The sequence below is a fragment of the Falco cherrug genome, chromosome 2 (genome assembly GCF_023634085.1).
Source record: "Falco cherrug isolate bFalChe1 chromosome 2, bFalChe1.pri, whole genome shotgun sequence".
In the NCBI taxonomy this organism is placed as follows: Eukaryota; Metazoa; Chordata; class Aves; order Falconiformes; family Falconidae; genus Falco; species Falco cherrug.
This window is the reverse complement of record NC_073698.1, coordinates 32183326-32201433: the sequence shown is the minus strand read 5'-3', so window position 1 is coordinate 32201433 and position 18108 is coordinate 32183326. Positions and strand designations below refer to the sequence as shown.

General features: G+C 44.3%; 1 protein-coding gene across 1 annotated transcript in view; it reads right to left on the bottom strand.

The window, feature by feature from the left end:
• Positions 1–11888: 11888 nt before the first annotated feature.
• Positions 11889–18108, bottom strand: part of SIAH3 (siah E3 ubiquitin protein ligase family member 3) — a 47771-nt gene continuing 41551 nt past the window's right edge. Inside the window, exon 2 of the mRNA XM_005433230.3 lies at positions 11889–12547. Coding sequence (XP_005433287.1) covers positions 11954–12547 — 594 coding nt within the window. The 3' untranslated portion in view covers positions 11889–11953. The remainder of the gene's footprint in view (positions 12548–18108) is intronic.

Below are 18108 nucleotides of genomic sequence, written 5' to 3'. Positions count from 1 at the left end.
TTGCTGCACATGGAATTTGGCTGTGTTAAAAGAAGTTTCACACTGCCATCCCCAAACATAATTTTGGTCCACAAAAAGCACTCTGCCCCTTCCTGCCGTGGGTTTTAAGGCGCAACTGCCTTCTTTGCAAACTAGTGATTGCTCTGCAGCCACCAGTGTATTTGTTCATGGGGAAGTTCATGCGTTCATTGGGAATCACCTGCCACATCTCCCTCCTCCAACACCAGCTCTTTTTTTGTGTCTGCCATGAAGAATGTTGTTAATCCTGAAAGTCCTCATCTTTAGACCTTGTTGAAACAGTCTAGGATGGCACTGTCAGGCGAGACAAAAGTGAGGACAAAAGAAATTAAATCTTCTGTGGCTGAACCGGAGACTGATGCTAATCCACAGCCCAGGATGCTCCTTTGGTAACCTTTTGTTATTGCTAGCTGGTAAATGAATGATCTCCCTGGGGAATTTTAGCCTGTGGCAGGAGTGCAAGCACGAGGCACCTTTTGCTTCTAACCTGCAGTGTTTAGGATAGCTTTTGCCCTGGTTTTCCTGGAGATTAAAGTCCCCAACCAAGAGCGGAGGTTGATGTGAGCAATGTACCAGCTTTATTTCTTCTTCCCTTCCAAAGCAGATGTCTAAATAGCTGAAACGGGTCACATCCTCAAAGTGCCCTACCTCCACCTTCCACACTAGAAACTGTTGGTAACCTGTGCAGACACAGGCAGTTATCTCCCAGATGTCTAAAATCAGAAGGGACAACGTCCGTGCTTCATGTCCAAGCAGGAAGCTGGTTCTTGTAGTCCCTTCAGGTCCACTTTCATTTGTACGTACAGCAGAGAATTTCAGGTTTTTCCACTCTGAGTCAGATACAGTTTTCTTTCACTGTTTTGCTGAATTATTTAACATGAGTTTGATGTCCCTCCCAGCTCCTCCAGAGGAATGAGTGGTAATGAGGCAGTAATTTGTATGAGAGACAATAGGTCAGCTGAAGGTACCCTGCTCTGAGAAGAGGGTGGATGTTGTTCCAATAAACCATGAATATTCATCTTGCACGTCTGGTCAGTTTTGATCACTCAGCTTTTTTCAAGGCAATTTCTATCAAGCTTCATGAGTGCCTGAAACAGGTTTTTGGCAATAAGAAAGCAAAGAAAAAGATTGATGTTAAAAGGAATTGACAGGCAATAGGGTTAGAGATCCTGCCTAATTTAATTCTGGTCTTGCAAATAACAAACCTGAAATTAAAGAATTAATCTGTGAAGGTCCTTGACAACTTATGGGGTAGCATTAAAATATATTCCCTGTTAACTGTCCAGAAGAAAAAAACAGACAAACAATATCAACCCCCAAAGCTTGCAGGAAACAAGGAGCAGCCTCCTGTTGTTTCCATTCAGTGAAATGACAGAAAGATTAGAAAATGCCAGGAACCCCTTTCTTTGTTTCCCCACATGACCACCTTCGGGCTAGACACAGGACCAAAGCGCTCTGAATCCTGCGTGGGTTTTCAGGCTCCTGCCGCCAAATGCAGGCAGTGCTGAATCCAGTGCACAAGGGCAGCTGGGGACAGCCCAAGCTGGGAGCACTGGGACCTGAGTTTTGCCTTTGGTGATGGTGACACTTTTCAAACTGGTTATGACTGTGGAAGATTAAAGGTAGGCAATGACAAATTGTAAGGCAAGCTTTAGTAGGCAATGCACTTTGGCAATTGTTCTTTTCTTCCTAATATTTCATTTCTACCCTCTCATGATGTAATACCCTCTTCATAAAAGTAGCCCTCCAATGCAAACAGGTGATACAAGCTGAGAATGCCAAACAGGATTTAATGGCGATTTTCATGGCAGACACTGTGAAATGTTTTACGGATACCAACAGAAAGGTTTATTGCTGCTCTTTTGTGTAATATATCATCATAAGGTTTTCTAGAAAATTATATACATTGGTTCAGATTAAGAAATTGTTTCTGAGGTATCATTGCATGTTAAAGTGGAGCACTTCATACAATGTAATGTATTAAGTCGATGTCAAATATTTGGGACAGACAGAGAAATATGAACAGTAACAAATACAACTATATGTCAGAAAACATGGAAAAGAACACTGCTTAGGATCTGTACAGTAAATTTCTTACCTATTCCTATGCCGCTTTCTTAAATTCCAGTCTGGCATACCTCACCTGGGTTCAGGCAGGTAGATAATCTGTGCTTATCTTCAAGCCTGTATTTAGTCCTTCCCTGTCCATTGAAATGCGTAAGCATATGTGAAAGTCTCCTGACTGAAGTCCTAGGAAAAAATTGCTATGCATTGGTCCTTTAATGAAGCAGCTGGTCTAGGAGCTTTGCCATCATAAGGATCTCAAGTGGCACAGCCTCGTACTGCTCATCCAAAAAGGAACCGTTTCAATTTCCCAAAGGATTAATTTTCTTGAGGCATGAGCAGAGTGATACTGCTTGAATTTTAATAGAAAAAATAGGCTTTTGAAGATGCTGTCATTGATGCTTACAGATGGACACACCTCAGCATCTCAGAGGTTAAGCTAAGCATCTGGATTAAGTGACCTGAACTGTAATTAAATCATGGAGTAGTCATGTTCCAGAAACCCTTCTTCTCCACAGTCTTCTGCTGAGCTTCAGTGATGCCGACCTTGCCAGCCCAGCTCCAAGCACTACTTATTGCACTCCTTGATGCTTCTTTCTAACTATCTGAAACTGGAAGCCTGTCTCTCAGTCTCTTGCTGGTTTTCTGCTTGCTGTGCGCTTTGCGATGCCTTGTGCTAGTTTGCCTTAGGGTTAAATGTCTCTATTCTGGGAAATGACACTGTATTATGACATGTGGCATCTAACACAAGGCTGAAGAGATAGCCAGGATCCCCTAACCCTCTGGGAACATGAAGTCTTGTGGAATTATGTTGACATAACATAGCACTGGGTTGCATTCACTTTTCCAGCCGGGAAGTTTTCTTTTTAGAAGAATTAAAGTGAGGACCTTTAAGCACTGCAAGGGGATGGGATTGCTACCTGTGGAGGAATAAGGATAGTTTTGTGGGGTGTTTGGGCTGGAGGCAAGGCTGCTTGCCAGGGAATGAGACCGCTCTGCGGTGGGGTGATGAGGGGACAGCCAGCTCTTCTACTTTGGGGGTGCTGACACTATACCCCATGACAGTGTCTGAGCCAGAGCTGCAGCCTGAAGGCTGTGGTCCAAGGGACTGAGGACCATTCTCAGGATCATGCATCACCATGACCACAATCAAAATCTCTCCCAGATGAAGCGATTTGAATGTGGCTGTAACCACTGGATGAGAAGAGAGCAGTAAACTAGAGGCATTTTAGTGGAAATAAAAATGCTTCCCAACATCACCACTGTTATTTCTGCCTTTCCCTAGAGGACCTGAGGCCAAATATTTGTGTAGCTGTGGAGTCAGTCTCTTGATTGTGTGCGAGCTGGCCAAAAGCAGCCTCTAACTACACAGCCCTTTTCCAACACGCTCCTGCTTGACAAGTTAGTCCCCCGGCCAGCTTGGTTAGTGCTTCTCTGATCAGAGGCAACTGCCACTGAGTCTTTTAACATGCAATTATACTTTGAAAGGTCACTCTGTGAAAATGGTTCCGTGAAGCTTCGTGCTTATTGACTGCCTTCCCTGGGCAATTTGCTTAGTTTACATGTAATGAATAAATGCTGTTCTTGGCTGCTGCCCAGCCCAACAGGTCTGAAAACAAAGCTGTGTCAGCTTTCTGCCAGGGCATTATCACTAAAACTAAAGGTTGTTCCATAAAAAACCTCTTGACCTTAGCCTAGGAGTGTATTTTTCCTGTCACATTTGCATTTGGGCACTTTGCCGTAATCCTCCTTATCAGCGTCCTCCATTTCTTCTCGTTTTCAGCTGCTGATGAACTCCACCACTGCTTGTATCTGAGCTAGATTTTGGTGCCATTTTGTACCACTGTCAATTTTCACCTGCAGCGTAGCTCCCAGCTTAACTGTGATGGTTCAGACCTGTCTCTAGAACTGGCTGTTGTGTCCGCTTAAGGCACTGAGGAGAAGAAAATGGGGTTTGTCATGTTAGACAGTATATCAGCCTTGTAGATGGCTGCAATCTATAGGGTTAATTTAGCCCCGGGATGGGCAGCACCCATGAGCTCACTCACCATGGGCTAAGCGAGTGACTTAACCTGGTAAAGCAGTAGGACTGTCACCTCAGGATGGCTTCTGATGCTTGTGCTGGCTCACCTGTAGTCAGATCCCAGGTGTAACAGCAATGCAGTATAAATGTAACTGCTTTTCAGATCTAAGGCTCGAAAGGATCATTCTGATTTTGTGGCTTTATGGTGCAGATGGGGTTTCTGCAGCAAGCCTGCACCTGGAAAATATCACAAGTATGTAGAAAAGCTACACTGTGGCTACACAGAAAAGCAGTCATGTCAGTCGCTGAGGAACCGAGAGCCAAAATGTGGCTCATTTGACCTGATATCCCTCAAGTCTGAATGGGAAGTGCAACCATCACTGCACAGGGAAACTCCCCGAGTCAAATAGGGCTTTCACTTAGGTAGCAACTTGAGTGAAGACAAGTGTGTTTTGCAGGAAAAAAATGCTCTGTTTGTCTCTGGATGGGAGAATCTCTGAAGTTAAGGCTTATATTCAAAGACTTCTCAGTATTTGGGTCTGTGCTGTTTGGAGTTTCTCCCTATGCGCAGCAATGGGCCCTCCAGGACAGACACCTCCATGGTGCTTCTGTGCTGGTGTCAGTAACCTGGACACCTGCACAGCTGGTGACTCAGCTCTGGTTCCTCCAGGTTTCCAGCTGAGATAAGAAGAGCAATCAGGAGGCATAAGTGAAATACAATCCAGCACAGACAGTATGATTAAGTGCTCGCCCTCAATGTGCTAAGGACATATCTCGTGCAGAAATGTTTTTTCAACGTGACTTCTCAGTGTTTACATAACCACAAGCCAACATATGTCAGTCCTGCATAACAGGCTATAAGGCCATAACCCACAGCCTGGCTGTCACCATTAGCCGGTACAGACATACACTGCTGGAGGGCCCAGGTTTAATCTCTGCTGGTTTTCAACACGGGAGTTATCACACGCAGTCGCTGTACAACAGCAATAACAATTTACAGGCTGTCAGGAATGCAGCCAGCCCTCCTCAGACCCGGGGCTGTCCCTGTCCTCTGCCAACCCAGCAGAGGAGCGGCGTGGAGGCTAACCCACAGGAGAATGGATAAATCTCTTTGGCAGCTCTCACACTGGTCACACTGTTCAGTCGATATTAATACTCTTTTTTTGCAGTCCTGGTTAAGTATTTCTTTGTGAAAACTCTGGTAGTGACAGAGCAGGGGCTGTGACATGCTGAAGTTCAACTGTCTCTGCCTACTGGAAATCCTTTTCCAAGGACATGTCACAAGAAACTGCTGCCCAGAGGCAACAGCAATATATCTCTGCTTCACTCGGGACTCCCTTAGCTAATTTTTTTTTTAGTTCAGCAGTTCTTTGAGTAATCAGGGTAGCCCTGAGACTGTGACTCTTCTGGATATCTTCTTCCACATCTCAGTAAGGGAAAAGCACAGGCACCACCTGAAGCTTATTTTGAGTAATGATCCCTTTCAGTATCAGCTGCTACTTTTGAAGATGTTATCAGCCCTAAAAGGCCTCACTGCATTATTATTTTATGTTAGTATATTATGTGATTGTTCATTTATATTACTATAATTCCCAGAGGCCTTTCTGTGGATCAGGACACTACTGTGGAAGGTGTAGGAGCACTTAGCCTTGTTTTGTAGCCCAATGTCATTGTCAGGAGCCAGAGAGGAACCCGTATCCTGAAAAAAGAGCCATTTGACGGACATATGAATGGACTAATGTTTGTGTGCATGATCTTGCTTTAATTCTCAAAGCTAAGGGAGGGACTGAAATTGATTTTGGCTGCCATTGGACTGAACATCTCTAGAACTGGTGGCATCCAGTTCTGTGGTCCAGCCATTTGCCACGGAAAGACCCAGACTGGTGCCTGTGGATGTGTCTAGTGCTCCTGCTGTGAAAGGCAGAAGCAAAGATGGAGGGCTTGCCTGCATCCCTGGCATGCACACACACCGATGAGCCTCGCTGAGCCTCAACAGAGCCTCACTGTCTCATGCCTGAAAACCACCTAAAAGTCAACACTAGTAAATTCTCAGGAAAAAGTCTCAAAGTCATCAAAGACCTCAAGTCGGCTGCCTGACAGCTGTTATCTTCAATAGTTGAAGCAGTGATTGTAACATGAAGAAAATGTATATATAGGTTGTGCCTGTGACTCTGAATTGACACTGGACGGGAAGGAGATGTAGTGCCCTCCCCACAGTCTGCTGGCCAGGCAGTCCAGTCTGAAAAGAAAGATTCTTTCCAGACTTGTTTCTTACACAACAGTGTTTTCTTTACTTTTTAAAGTGATCTTCTTTAGTAGAGACAGGAAGAATCTCAGAGTTTTTGAACTCAAGCCAGTAGGACCTGACTGGCAGTGAAATGACTTTTGCTATGCAGACATCCAGTCTGCAGCAATAAGGAAGGTACTTTTAAGATCACCTGAAAAATCTGCCCCAAATCTCATGTTTGCATTTGAATAAGTTTATCTCTTTGTCTAAAAGCTCTGGTTTTTTCAGCCTGCACCGCATGGATGTTGAAGCAGTTCATCACTGTTGCCATGAAAGTTCAAAGCCATTTATCTTCAATAAGGTTACTTGATGCAATTTCTAACAGCAAGAACCCCTCAGTCCTGGGGCTTTCTACAAGATTAAGTGATGTATTCAGATAGGCAATGTCTCAGGAGGATTTTCAGTACCTGGAAGATATAAAGCTCATTCTAGTCAAACGACAACAGGCTTTGCAATTGGTGTTTCCCATTTGCCTCCTGCTAAGGTTTGTTAAGCTCTTTTTTGGAGCCTGGCATCCCTTTGTGAAACTACTGTGAGAACAGCCATCTTTGCAATGGATGTTAGTCCTCATCCTTCTCTTGAAGATGATCATTGCCTGCTAATCCTTCACATGCATGTTCTGGAGGGGCAGAGCCCAAAGGGGGATAAAAAAGCTATGCATTAGTCTATTTCCTTTGCAAAGAGAGAAAGAATGAGTGATCATAGTCCTAACCAAGGGTATGAGCTACAGGTTTAATTTATGTTTTGCCAAAGATTTTTTTGGGTGGTTTTCAGCAAATACTCTCCTACCTTGGTGGGAGCTATTCAGGTGAAAGACAACAAAACTGTCAGGTGCCAGGGCTTGGAGGAACCACTAGCAGCTGCAGGTAGCTGGGTACCCACCAAAACCAGAGGAGCTGTGGGGCAGGATATGGGCTGGGTGTCTGCACTCACTATGCAGCATCAGGGCCATCTGCATGCAGACCCACAGCACCAAGGGCTGGTCCTCTCATCTACACTGCTCCCAAGACAAGGCTCCCAGCAGACAAGAGACCATTTTGCTGGGTGGAAGGTGCTGATGTGAAGAGACACATCTCTGCACAGAGCCTCAGCTCCCCTCTGGTTTGCTACTCTCAGAAGGTCTGATCATTTTCCTGACAGCCCCTGCTGTGACCTCACTCCTAGTGGTTTCTGTTGAGTAATGTTTCTGTCCGGAGGTTAAGCTCTGCCCTCAGTTGCAAGTGTACGCCTCCAGAGCCTGCAGGCACTGCCTTACACTACCCTGCTGTGAAACCCTCTCGTTTTCTGCAGGGTCATCTCTGTAGAAGATGAATCATCTTATGTGAATAGTTCTGGTGATGGTACATGTGGCAATCTTTGTTTTCCGCCCTTCACTCAGATGGTGTGAGCATGCACAGTTAATTGGATTTAAAAAAAAAAGGATTAAAAACTCACGCTTGTGTCTGAACAGTTCAGAAGCTGCAGCTCCTCCATGTGAGAAGGTGTTTCTGATCCACTTGGAGCAGAATTGCATCTCTGAATCTGTTCTGACAGACTCTTCTCCAATGAAAGTGTTTTTCAGGTGTGTTACAAGCTAGAAAAGCAGACAAATCACCTACACTACAGTATCGTCAATCAGGTTTCATTCCTTTGACGCCCAAAAGCAGTATGCAGAAATTTATTGTAAACTATTAATTTTGTTATAAGCCTTTCATTGTCTGGAATTTACCATCCCTCCTTTCTTCAGTAGCTCACTGGCCTGTATTCAAAAAGGGTGGTATGAAACGGAGGATGTGATATCAGAGTCCAGTGGGAAGAGGACTATTGCCCTACTTCTCAGCAAGCCCTCTGTCTGGCACTGGCACAGCAAGATCCTTTGTCATCTTCAAGATGATGAGACTCGGGAAGCTTCAGCTGATTTATAGAGAGTCATGGATATATGATGTGAGCTTAATTCATAATGGGATTGAGCTGAAAGCACTAATGCTGTTTTACTGCAGGTCTGACATTAACATTCACACTGTGTCTGATGGATAGTGCAGAAGAACCAAAGCAAGTTTTCTAGTGGGTCTGGTAGCAATCCATCTGGCTTAGCCTGATGAAACTATTGTTGCAATTTACTGATCAAGGCACAATTAAATCCATCCATGAATACAGATATGTAAAAACTCTAAAAAAAGGGTCCATCATTTTGCCTATGTAAAAAAAAAAAACAAACAACAAAAAACCCCCAACAAACTAAAGAAGCAGCATTGCTCTCAGGTAGATAGGAAAAGAGAATTTTGCAACAGCTGTATAGCAATTTTGCCAGACCTCACTTTCTCCTGCACCAAATGAAGAGTATTTCCATATTTCAAAGAGATGTAAGGCAGTGTTCTTCACAATTTTGAAGGAATTTGGAGTCACTGGGTTCAATACATTATAGATGCAAAATACTAGAGTACAAAGTTAATTCTAGAAGTCCCAATTTCAGCCGAAGTTTGGGAAGCAAAGCGACAGCTGCCTTTCAACCATGAGTAGAAAGCTATAAAAAGTGCTTAATTATGGGTACTGAAAGACTGCGCATAAACTGAATTTCATTGTTGATCCTATTGGCCAGATTTTAGGATTTATGTCCCACCATGCAGAATATTTGCTTCACCTTTGCTTTATGGCAGCAAAGTGTTGCTCATAGGCTTTGAATTACAATAGAATTAGAATGTCTTCCATGGTAGCAAGTCCTTAAATATACCCCTTAACATTTGAGTTTTACGTTGAGATGCTTATGAAGGCTGGATTTAGGCACCCATATCTCCTTTCTCCCCAAAATGTGTCCTCCTTTTTCATACTAGAAGTCTTACTGGGCATATTTTCATCAGTATTCTAACATATCTGGATTTCCAAAATCCCTGCCAGAGCTGGTGCTTTGCAGCTGTGGAGAGAGGCGAGCAAGGAGGTTACTTGGTTGGCTGCAAAGAGCAGCAACAGCAGTTTAGACAATGGCTCCTAAGAGGCAAAAGTGGGAGGAAGCAAGAAACACCACGAGCTCTGTTGAAGGGTGAAATCCAGGTTGAGAGCTTGAGAACAGGCTGAGAAGGGTGACCACAAGATGAGGGGGAGGACTGGGAAGGAAATGGAAAGGCTGAACTGTTGGTGTTGTCATGAGAAAGCTGTGGGAGAAGGACACAGGGGATGTGAGGAGGTCCATGTCAGGGAGATCGCATTTCCACTGTGCCTCCTGCCCCATTGAAACCAGAAAACCAAGGTGCTGGCAAGGGATGGAGATGCCCATCCCAGAGAGCTGTTGTTGTCAAACTCATCCTGCTAGAAATACACTGGTCCTTTGGTGAGGGGCATGCCCTAAAATACTGACAGTGCATTCTTCATTTCAGTAGCTATTTCAAGAGCAAAAGCTGCCAGGTAGCAAGAAGTAAATAGTCTGGAACAAATGAATACCCAAGGAATATCCCTCCCTCTAGAACTGGTTGGGATCAGGCAACAAATGCAGCATTACGTTAGGTCTGCACCACAGGGTACAAAGAGCTCAGGCAGTTTAAGCTAGAGGAACTGTTTTTATTGGGGTTTTATTGCTTTATTTTTGGTTTTAATTCAGCAGTAGAATATTTGCCGGAGGAGCTGGAGAAGCCAGTTTCAGTCCACAAAAACGCCAATGATTTATTTATTGCTATCATTTAGGGAAAGGGCAGCAGTAGCTGGTTCTGAATATTTAACATCTCAGGGAAAAAAAGCAAGCCACTCTGAAGCCTGTGTGTTCCAGTGAAACACTGCAAAGCAGCGTGCCCCCCCATCCCCAAAAATTCAGAGGTGGGAGAGCTGTGAAAGTATGCCCCAGCACACTCTTACAGGGACTGAGCCTTCTTCAGAGCTCAGCTTGTGTGGTCACAAAAAGCCTGTTGAAGGGACCCTAGCTCCTCTCTGAGCAGTGACCTGCTATGGCAGCAGGTAAGGAGGCGAGGTACAACTGCAACTCAGAAGGCACTACCTGCACAGCATTCATCTCAGGAAAACTGTGATTTGTTTTACTTCACGCATCATTTGTAACAATTCCCAGGAGAGCAGCAGGTGGGAGAGATCAGCATCAGTGTTTTTGCCTACCCAAAGCCAGCTACAGCAAGACGCCTTTTGAAAAGCTGAAGGACTGTTCTAGCTTGCTTCCCCTCCTTCCTTAGTTTTCCAAGGGACTCAAGCAATGAGCCTCAGTCTCTCCAGCTACTAACTGACCCAACCCGCCAGATGTTTCTCAAACGAGCATTCAGGAGCAGCCAGGCCACAGCCACACGCGGGCAGATGGGAAAATGGGAAAAGACAATTTCCCATGCTTCTCGTGTGTCACACTCGCTGTAGAGCCCTCTCTTTCCACACGTCACCTACTGTGGTGGGATTTCACTGCTGTTGTTGGCTATGGAGGAAACGTGCCTGACTGCAGATGGGACCGAGTGTCCGGAGATGGCCAGCAGCTGCCTCTGACTCTCCCCAAGAATCCATCCAAGGTAGAAGCTCTTAAAGAAGCCTGTGCCTTCACGTGGCCATTGCTGTCTGTGAAACACCCTCAGCAGAAGGAAGGGACCATCATCACCCCCAAGTGTATGGAAGAAAAAAATTTAGGTTTGTTGTTTGTTTTTTTTAAAGGATAACATTTCAAATCTCACAGCCAATTTGCAAAAAGATATTCCGGCTGCATTGCTTTAAATCAATATTTAGCAGCACACAACACATTGTGGGTCTAAGGGGCCCAGAATTCAATAGCAAGATCAGTGTACAAGTTAGGACTGTCCTGATGTTTTATTTTTATTTTGTGAAAGTCTCCTTTTGAATGCTTAAGGAAATAGGAGCTAAAACTGTGAATGCCCGATGGCTGGCTGTGATTATATCCATCCTGGCTCCAGACCATCTAGCAAGTCCTTCACTGCCCGTCATGATACAAGAGTGAGATTTAACCATGCTCACAGTGACCACCCACTAGCTGTCATCTCTGATTTAATGCAGGATGAGGTTTTCCAGGCCCTGTCTTAGCAGAGGTGGTGACTTTGTCTTTTGCAGCTTTCACTGGCTGGTAAGGGAAGTTTCCTCGGAAGTTGAAGGGAGATGCAAGCTCCCTGGGGCTTGGTTGTGAACCACAGTGTAAGGGTTAAATCACTGTTGCTGGTATGGAAACCTGGGTGCTCTTTTCCCTTAGTGGAATACCTTACCTTTTACCAGGCATAGGGGCCTCCTCTAATTACCAGGCAATTAGGCAAACAATGAAGAAAACACATTTGCATAGCATGCTCAGGCAGAAGGTTTCTGTGAGTCACCCTGGGTGCACTTTCCAGGAGAAAGTGTTGTTTCCAGTGTTGCTGAAGGCAACAATAAATTGATTAGCCTCTTTAAAATTTCTCATAAAATTGTATTAACAAAACAGTAAATACATTACACAGAGACCGGAACCACAGGATGTTTACATAACGCCCACTGTGGACGAGTGCTAAATACCATAAAAGACCTGGGACCCACCCACCCCACCCCCAAAAAGTCCACAAGTCCTGGCTCTCAGAAGGCAGAAAGAGCACCATTGTTGTTCCTGGTCCTCTTCCTCTTCCCCCTCATATTTCAGCTTCAGCATTGTGAACTTTGCTGGTGGTTATTGCAATTCCTATTGCTAGGCTTCCATTGTCAGAAAAGAGCTGAGCCAGGGAAGTGTTCAGCACAAGGCAATCTCCATCTGAAATGACAGAGTCAACACACTCCAGTACCGACCTGGGGGTCGCCTCCCATTTGAGGCGCCTCTGGTTCCTGTTGAGCTCCAGCCGGTAGGTGAAGTTGTCAGCTTGGGTCGGCGTGCCGATCAGCATCATCGTGGCGAAGAACTGAGGGTGGCCTTCATACTTCTCCTGCTTCCTGAGGACCAGCAAAAACTGGTGGCCAAGGCAAGAGTGCATGATGATCCAGTCCGTGGGTGCAGGCAGGTGCATGTCTGTGGCCAGGAAGACAATCTCTGCCCCCTGAAGGATGTTGATGCGATGGGTCTGCCTCAGGTGGGACACCACCACCTCCAGGTGCCCTTCCCATGGGCAGGAGAAAAGCGGGCATGTGCAGGGAACCAGCTGAGGGTCATGCACTGCTTCATGGTGATGGCAGGGAGAAAGGATGCCTTGCTCCGCAGATGTCTGTGCAGCTGCGCAGCGGGTCGGTGCATACTACAAGAAGAGAGAAATTACACATGATAGCAGGTGGATCAGGAACCTGTGCAGATCTTCAAGGTGCAGCCCCCGCAGACATCAGTCACCTAACATACCGCCTAAAACAGCACCAGTGGGAACATCAGGAGCTCAGCACTCCAGAGATCAGGGGCAATTCCAGACCTGAAATCTGCACAGCAAAAGGTGCTGGCAGTAGCCTTGTTCTCCAGGGGAAGAGAGAAACGGTTTGAGCCATGATAAGTCACTTCAAATGAAAGTGATGTATGTGTTTAGAGAGCGGGGGGAAAAATCTGATTAAAAGGAAAAAAAAGCCCAACAAAGCAAGGACAGCATGGGGCGTTTTATATAGTTAAGGCTCTTGCAGCTCAGAACAAGAAAATGAAATATGTATGGCTTTATTATTCTTTAATGAAACACACTGGCAAATACAGGCGTTTCTCCTGAAACAATATGCTTTATAACACCCATAATTTGTGAAACAAAAGTCAGTTTTTATAGTATACGATGCCTTCAGTTGTGTTTATTTCTTGTCAATGTATTTGTGCTTAATTGATGTGCTTGCCTCCATGAATCTTAAATGGCTTTCAGAGGTGGATGGATGGCAAATATAGGGCACGTAAATTTGGATTAAGGTAGGGCAGCCAGCTAAAAAGGCAGCAGCTCTGGCAGCAGGATTCCATGTGAGGAGTAGGAAGCAAACCACTCTGCCTCTGTCAAGTGGATATTGTTGAAGAGAAATGAGTGAGTCTTATTCAACTAAAAGTGTATCCACATGTAATGCTATTCAGGAAGAGTAATGGCTTTCTGCAATAACTCTGTACATAGACAAACCCTAAGGCACAGGCATGTCGGTTGTGATTCATCCTTCCCAATTTTAAGCATTTACTCCAGCCTCCCAGGATGGAAACCCTGTTACCTTGGACTGCCTCTGCAGTCAATAGAGTGAGGCCACCCTTCCCAGTGGCAGATTCAGATCTTAGCTGGAGTAATCCACCTCCTAAAGGTGATGCTGGCTGCGGCCAGAGTGACTGAGATCCAGCCTGTCTAGCTGTATCTAAATTTTAGATGCTTAAACACAGGAAGACATTGCCTCTCTCTGAACTCCTCTGGAGATGCTTATAAAGAGTACAAGAATTAAGAGTACATACATATATACATACATTTTGCTTTAACATATGTTTTAGGAAGATTTATGTAATTCCTTAAATACTGCCCAATGTCTGCTCATTTTAACACATGAACATATGTACCCGAAATTATAGGAACAACAGTATGGTTCTAACATCTAACAGTTGTTCTCCATGCCACATCCAAGTCATAGCAAATCTGGGTTTTCTTCAGCTGTTTTTGAGCAGAGACTTGTCTTAACCAGGGGCAAGCATAAACCTGTATAATAGGTGCGGGATATGCTGCAGATGGCTCGCTGTCTCATCTCTCTGTGGGTACTGTGATGCCTTTATTACACCCTTGATGTGAGCGTAAGCATTCTTACTGTAAGCAGTTTTTCCTTAATGTTTCCTTAATGTTCCAGTAGTACCAGAACTTGTACTTTTGCTTTCCAGGATGTTTTTGGAAGGCAAATCTCTTGGGTCAACTGTCCTAACTCTCAGGTGATGAGGGATTCCTTGCCAATCCAGGATGACAACGTCTTGGATCTCCATTCTTATTGTGTCAGTAGCTGCCAAGGGATGTGTTGAGCAGAGCAAGGTTGTGATTGCTGCTGCTGTGAAATTCATGGTTCTTCCCAAAGCACTGGGTGTCAAAGGGAGCTGTTTCTTCCTCCTGACATTTGATACGAAGAATAATTGCCTATTTAAGCCCTGCTATTGAACCTTGGCAACTTTTTCTTTGGAGAATTATTGCTGTGATAGTACTGTTCTACTTTTTCCTTCCTCATATTTTATTTGTTTTGCTGTATAAAATCCAAGAATATAAACTTTCCAAGAAGATAATGAATTGAGGACAGATAAATGACTATCATTGTCTGGAAAATAAAACAGGTCATTATAAACTAATTGAGGTTTGTGGCTTTAGTTCCCTGCTTATCACGGTGGGATTGCTGGTTCGCACTTAATTCTACATTAATTTTTGCATCCCATTAGGATGAAAGTTATGGTTAAATTAAACTCTTTTTGGTGAAGGAGGCTACTGCAATGGCGGATCATAAAAGCCTTTAAAAAAAATCCCTGAAATGCTAATTGCCTCATAAAATGAATTCTAATCTCCCAATCTAATACAGTGGGTGTGAGCAATTACTTTCTCTCACCAAACTGTTAATGCAACATCAGTGATTATACTAATTAAAACTAATGAACTCATACTCGCATGCTGATAAACCTCTCAACCACTCGACAAGTTCCAGCCTTCTATCAGTTTTATTTAACTCCTCTTTAGGAAGATGAATCTTAAATTAACCTCTTGAATAACATTCAAAATTAGGTTTTGAAATGTGAAGCTTTATAGACTGTGTATAATTCTTCTCCAAAGATTACCAGAGTCAGAGAACCAGTTCTACTGAGGATGTAATTGAATTTAGAAATGCATTCTCCTAATTTGATGAGCATGGAGAGCAATGGTAGCTCATCCATCTAAACTGTATCCAAGGTAAGGAAATACAAATATCTCAAAAAATCAATTTGTGACAAGCACAGTTCTATGGCTCAGGAACTGGAAAAATAAATTACAATGAGCAATTCATTAGATCTTCTTTGCTTCATTTGTGATATTTTGTGTGTGTGTGTGTGTGCAGATAATTGAGATTTCCCTTTCACAACTCACATTTTTGAAACATTTCCATGAATCATTTCAGCAAAGTATTTTTGATCTGACTTTGTTCAGTTCAGATTTATTGAAAACTCTGGAAAAACAGCACAAACCACATGATCTATTTTTATTCTCTGACTGGGTAAGTCAAAATCTGGTTTCTGAATTATTCAGCATTCCTGTTTCTAAATTATAAATTTTTGAATATTCTGAAATATCTTAAAAATTTCCTGTCTTTGTGAAGAAAAGTCTCACAGAAAACTATTATTTTACTTTTATTTTTGAGGTATGAGTGTAACTGTTGGGGTGCCTGTCCCCTTGTTGGTCTTTCATATGGCTGTGAATGGAACCTCTAAAACTGAAATGCAAAATGGGCATAAAATGGTCACCTTGAGAGCATTTAAAAGCTTGAATAAATATTTATGAACTTTTTTTCCCATGTTTAATCTGCTCCAGTATTTACTTTCCATCATTTATTGCCTGATTACCTAGTTAAATAAGGTTTATTATATTTTTGTGTCAGTCCAGTATTATTTTCAATTACCTTTCAGCCTGTTGGACAGTTTCAGTCAAATTTAACTGTGTGATAGAAGTCTCAAAGGCTTTAATCTTCAACCGGTTTTGTGAGAAAAGGCAGCGCGGTAGAGAAGTATGACCCTTCTGCATCTCCAGGGAGCAACAGCTTGCCCCGTGTGCAATGTTACATTGTCAGATAGGAAAGAACCTAAACAACGGCAGTTTGAACCCACATGTACTGTAGACACTAGAGAACCCACATGAGACAGTGTCTTTATGAACAGGAGAAAAGGCTTCAGCCAGAGTGCTCCTCATTAGATGTGAGATAATCCCACCACGAGACACCAAACCGCAGGACACCAGGCTCTGCCGCTCACAGAAAAATTTCTTTTTAATGATGCAGCTTATTACAGTGTAATTCTTTTAAAGAACAAGTCATTTGGCAAAAAAGTAATTTATAAACACATCATGCTTTTCTTACAGGAAAAAATAAAAAGGGTTATATTTGGACTTGGAACACAGGGTTCCTGGGTCCTGCCCCAGCTTTTCTACAGACTTTCTGCTAAAAATGCAACAAACCACTCTAGGTGTGACTCATCTGTTCTACCTTTGACGTCGGAGGAGTAGGTGGCTAACTCTGAAGAACATCAGCTCCTTTTACAGCCTATGCAGAGCCCTGGAGTGCGATTCACTTGAAAGAAATGAGAGAAGGAGTAACCTAAAAGATACTAAGGAACTGCCCCTGGACACCACTTTCTACATGCAGCCAGGACCAAATCCATCCTCAGGGCAGGCCCACAGAGGTTTTACTGGTTTCTAGACAAGAAGCAGGAGGGTACCCCTATCTTAGTCAGGAGAGAGTTGTACCTTCTCCAGCTGGAGACAAAGCAGTCCATGGAGAAAGAAATGGATGCCTGTTCATCTGAGGGTGTAAATCTGTGGCTCCCTACCACCATTACACTCTGGTCACCAGTGGCTTGATCCAGGGGAAGGTCAAAGGGTAGATCCAAGAGGTAGAGATCTCCAAGATCTCCAAGAGGTAGACATGAGCATGTCTCTGAGTCTGCAGCTGCAAAGCTGAGGCACCCATCCAGGAGAGAGGGCTTTGGGATTGCTCCTCATGCTCTGAGGGAACTTTTGTATTTTAACTAGCAAAGACTTTAGGTCAGCTATGGTAAAAATAGTGGAAACAGAGACAGCAACCCACACCGCACCCCTGCTGGCTGAGCTCTGGGCCCTGTGGGGTGCTGGCACCAGCTACACCACGATCCCTCAACCTCTGCTTCTCTGCTGCACATGGGCACAGCTTCTAACAGCAGAGCAAAGGTGGCTGCTGCCCTGAGTAGCCAAATGCTTTGCAATTCAGGTCCTAACTTGCAAATGAGAGTTTGCTCCCTGCAAACACCTCAGGGTGAGGGAGTGTTCAGTCCAGTTCTCCCACCCCATGGGACAGGATCCAGACACTGATGATCTGGAGTAAAAGGAGGACGAGTAGCACCGTTGCATTGTAGAAGAATAAATGTTGCTAAGGTCTTCAGAGCAAAGGTTAAAAGTCACCTTTCTGCACTGTCCAGTATTTCCCAGTGTTATACTGGGAGCCTGGATGCCTTATTCATACTTTTACTTACAGTAATGCACATAATGTGCAAAAAACCAGCCTGTGAACGGTGCCAGCATGTGCTGAGAATATCCCAAAGAGTGAGGACAAGGACTCATTCGCTGCCCAGTCAATAAAGGTTTTTGACAGCAAAGCAGGTGCTGCAAATAGTCATCCTTTTCCAGACATTTCACACCTGTGCAACTGCATTCTACCCACTGATCACACACAACTGTGCAAACACCCATCAATTCACCTATGGGCTTGGCTGTTTCCTTGGGGAAGTCAGTGATGTAGTCTGAAGGTCATCATGGTGGGTCTTCTGAGTAGGATCACTCAGAAACCAGCAGAGATGAAAATAAAGCCATCAGACACAACAGCCAACCTGAACAGCAGACAGTGCTCCTCTCTCTCCACCCCCGTCCAGCTTTAGCACACCCTGAGACATTGCAACCTAGTCCTCTTCCAGGGAGGGAACCCATATCTTCTCCTTCCGTGGGTCCCAGCTCTTCCTTCCTTAGCCACATCTTTCTTGGCTGGATTACAGGAGGCTTGGTAGGAGCCGTGTATGTTCATGGAAGCTGTCACCTTACGTGGGAGCCAGGGTTTCAAAGGGGCTGTGCTCACACCCCTGCCACAAGCCCGTCACTTCTGCTAATGCTGCTTCCTGCTATGGCTCACC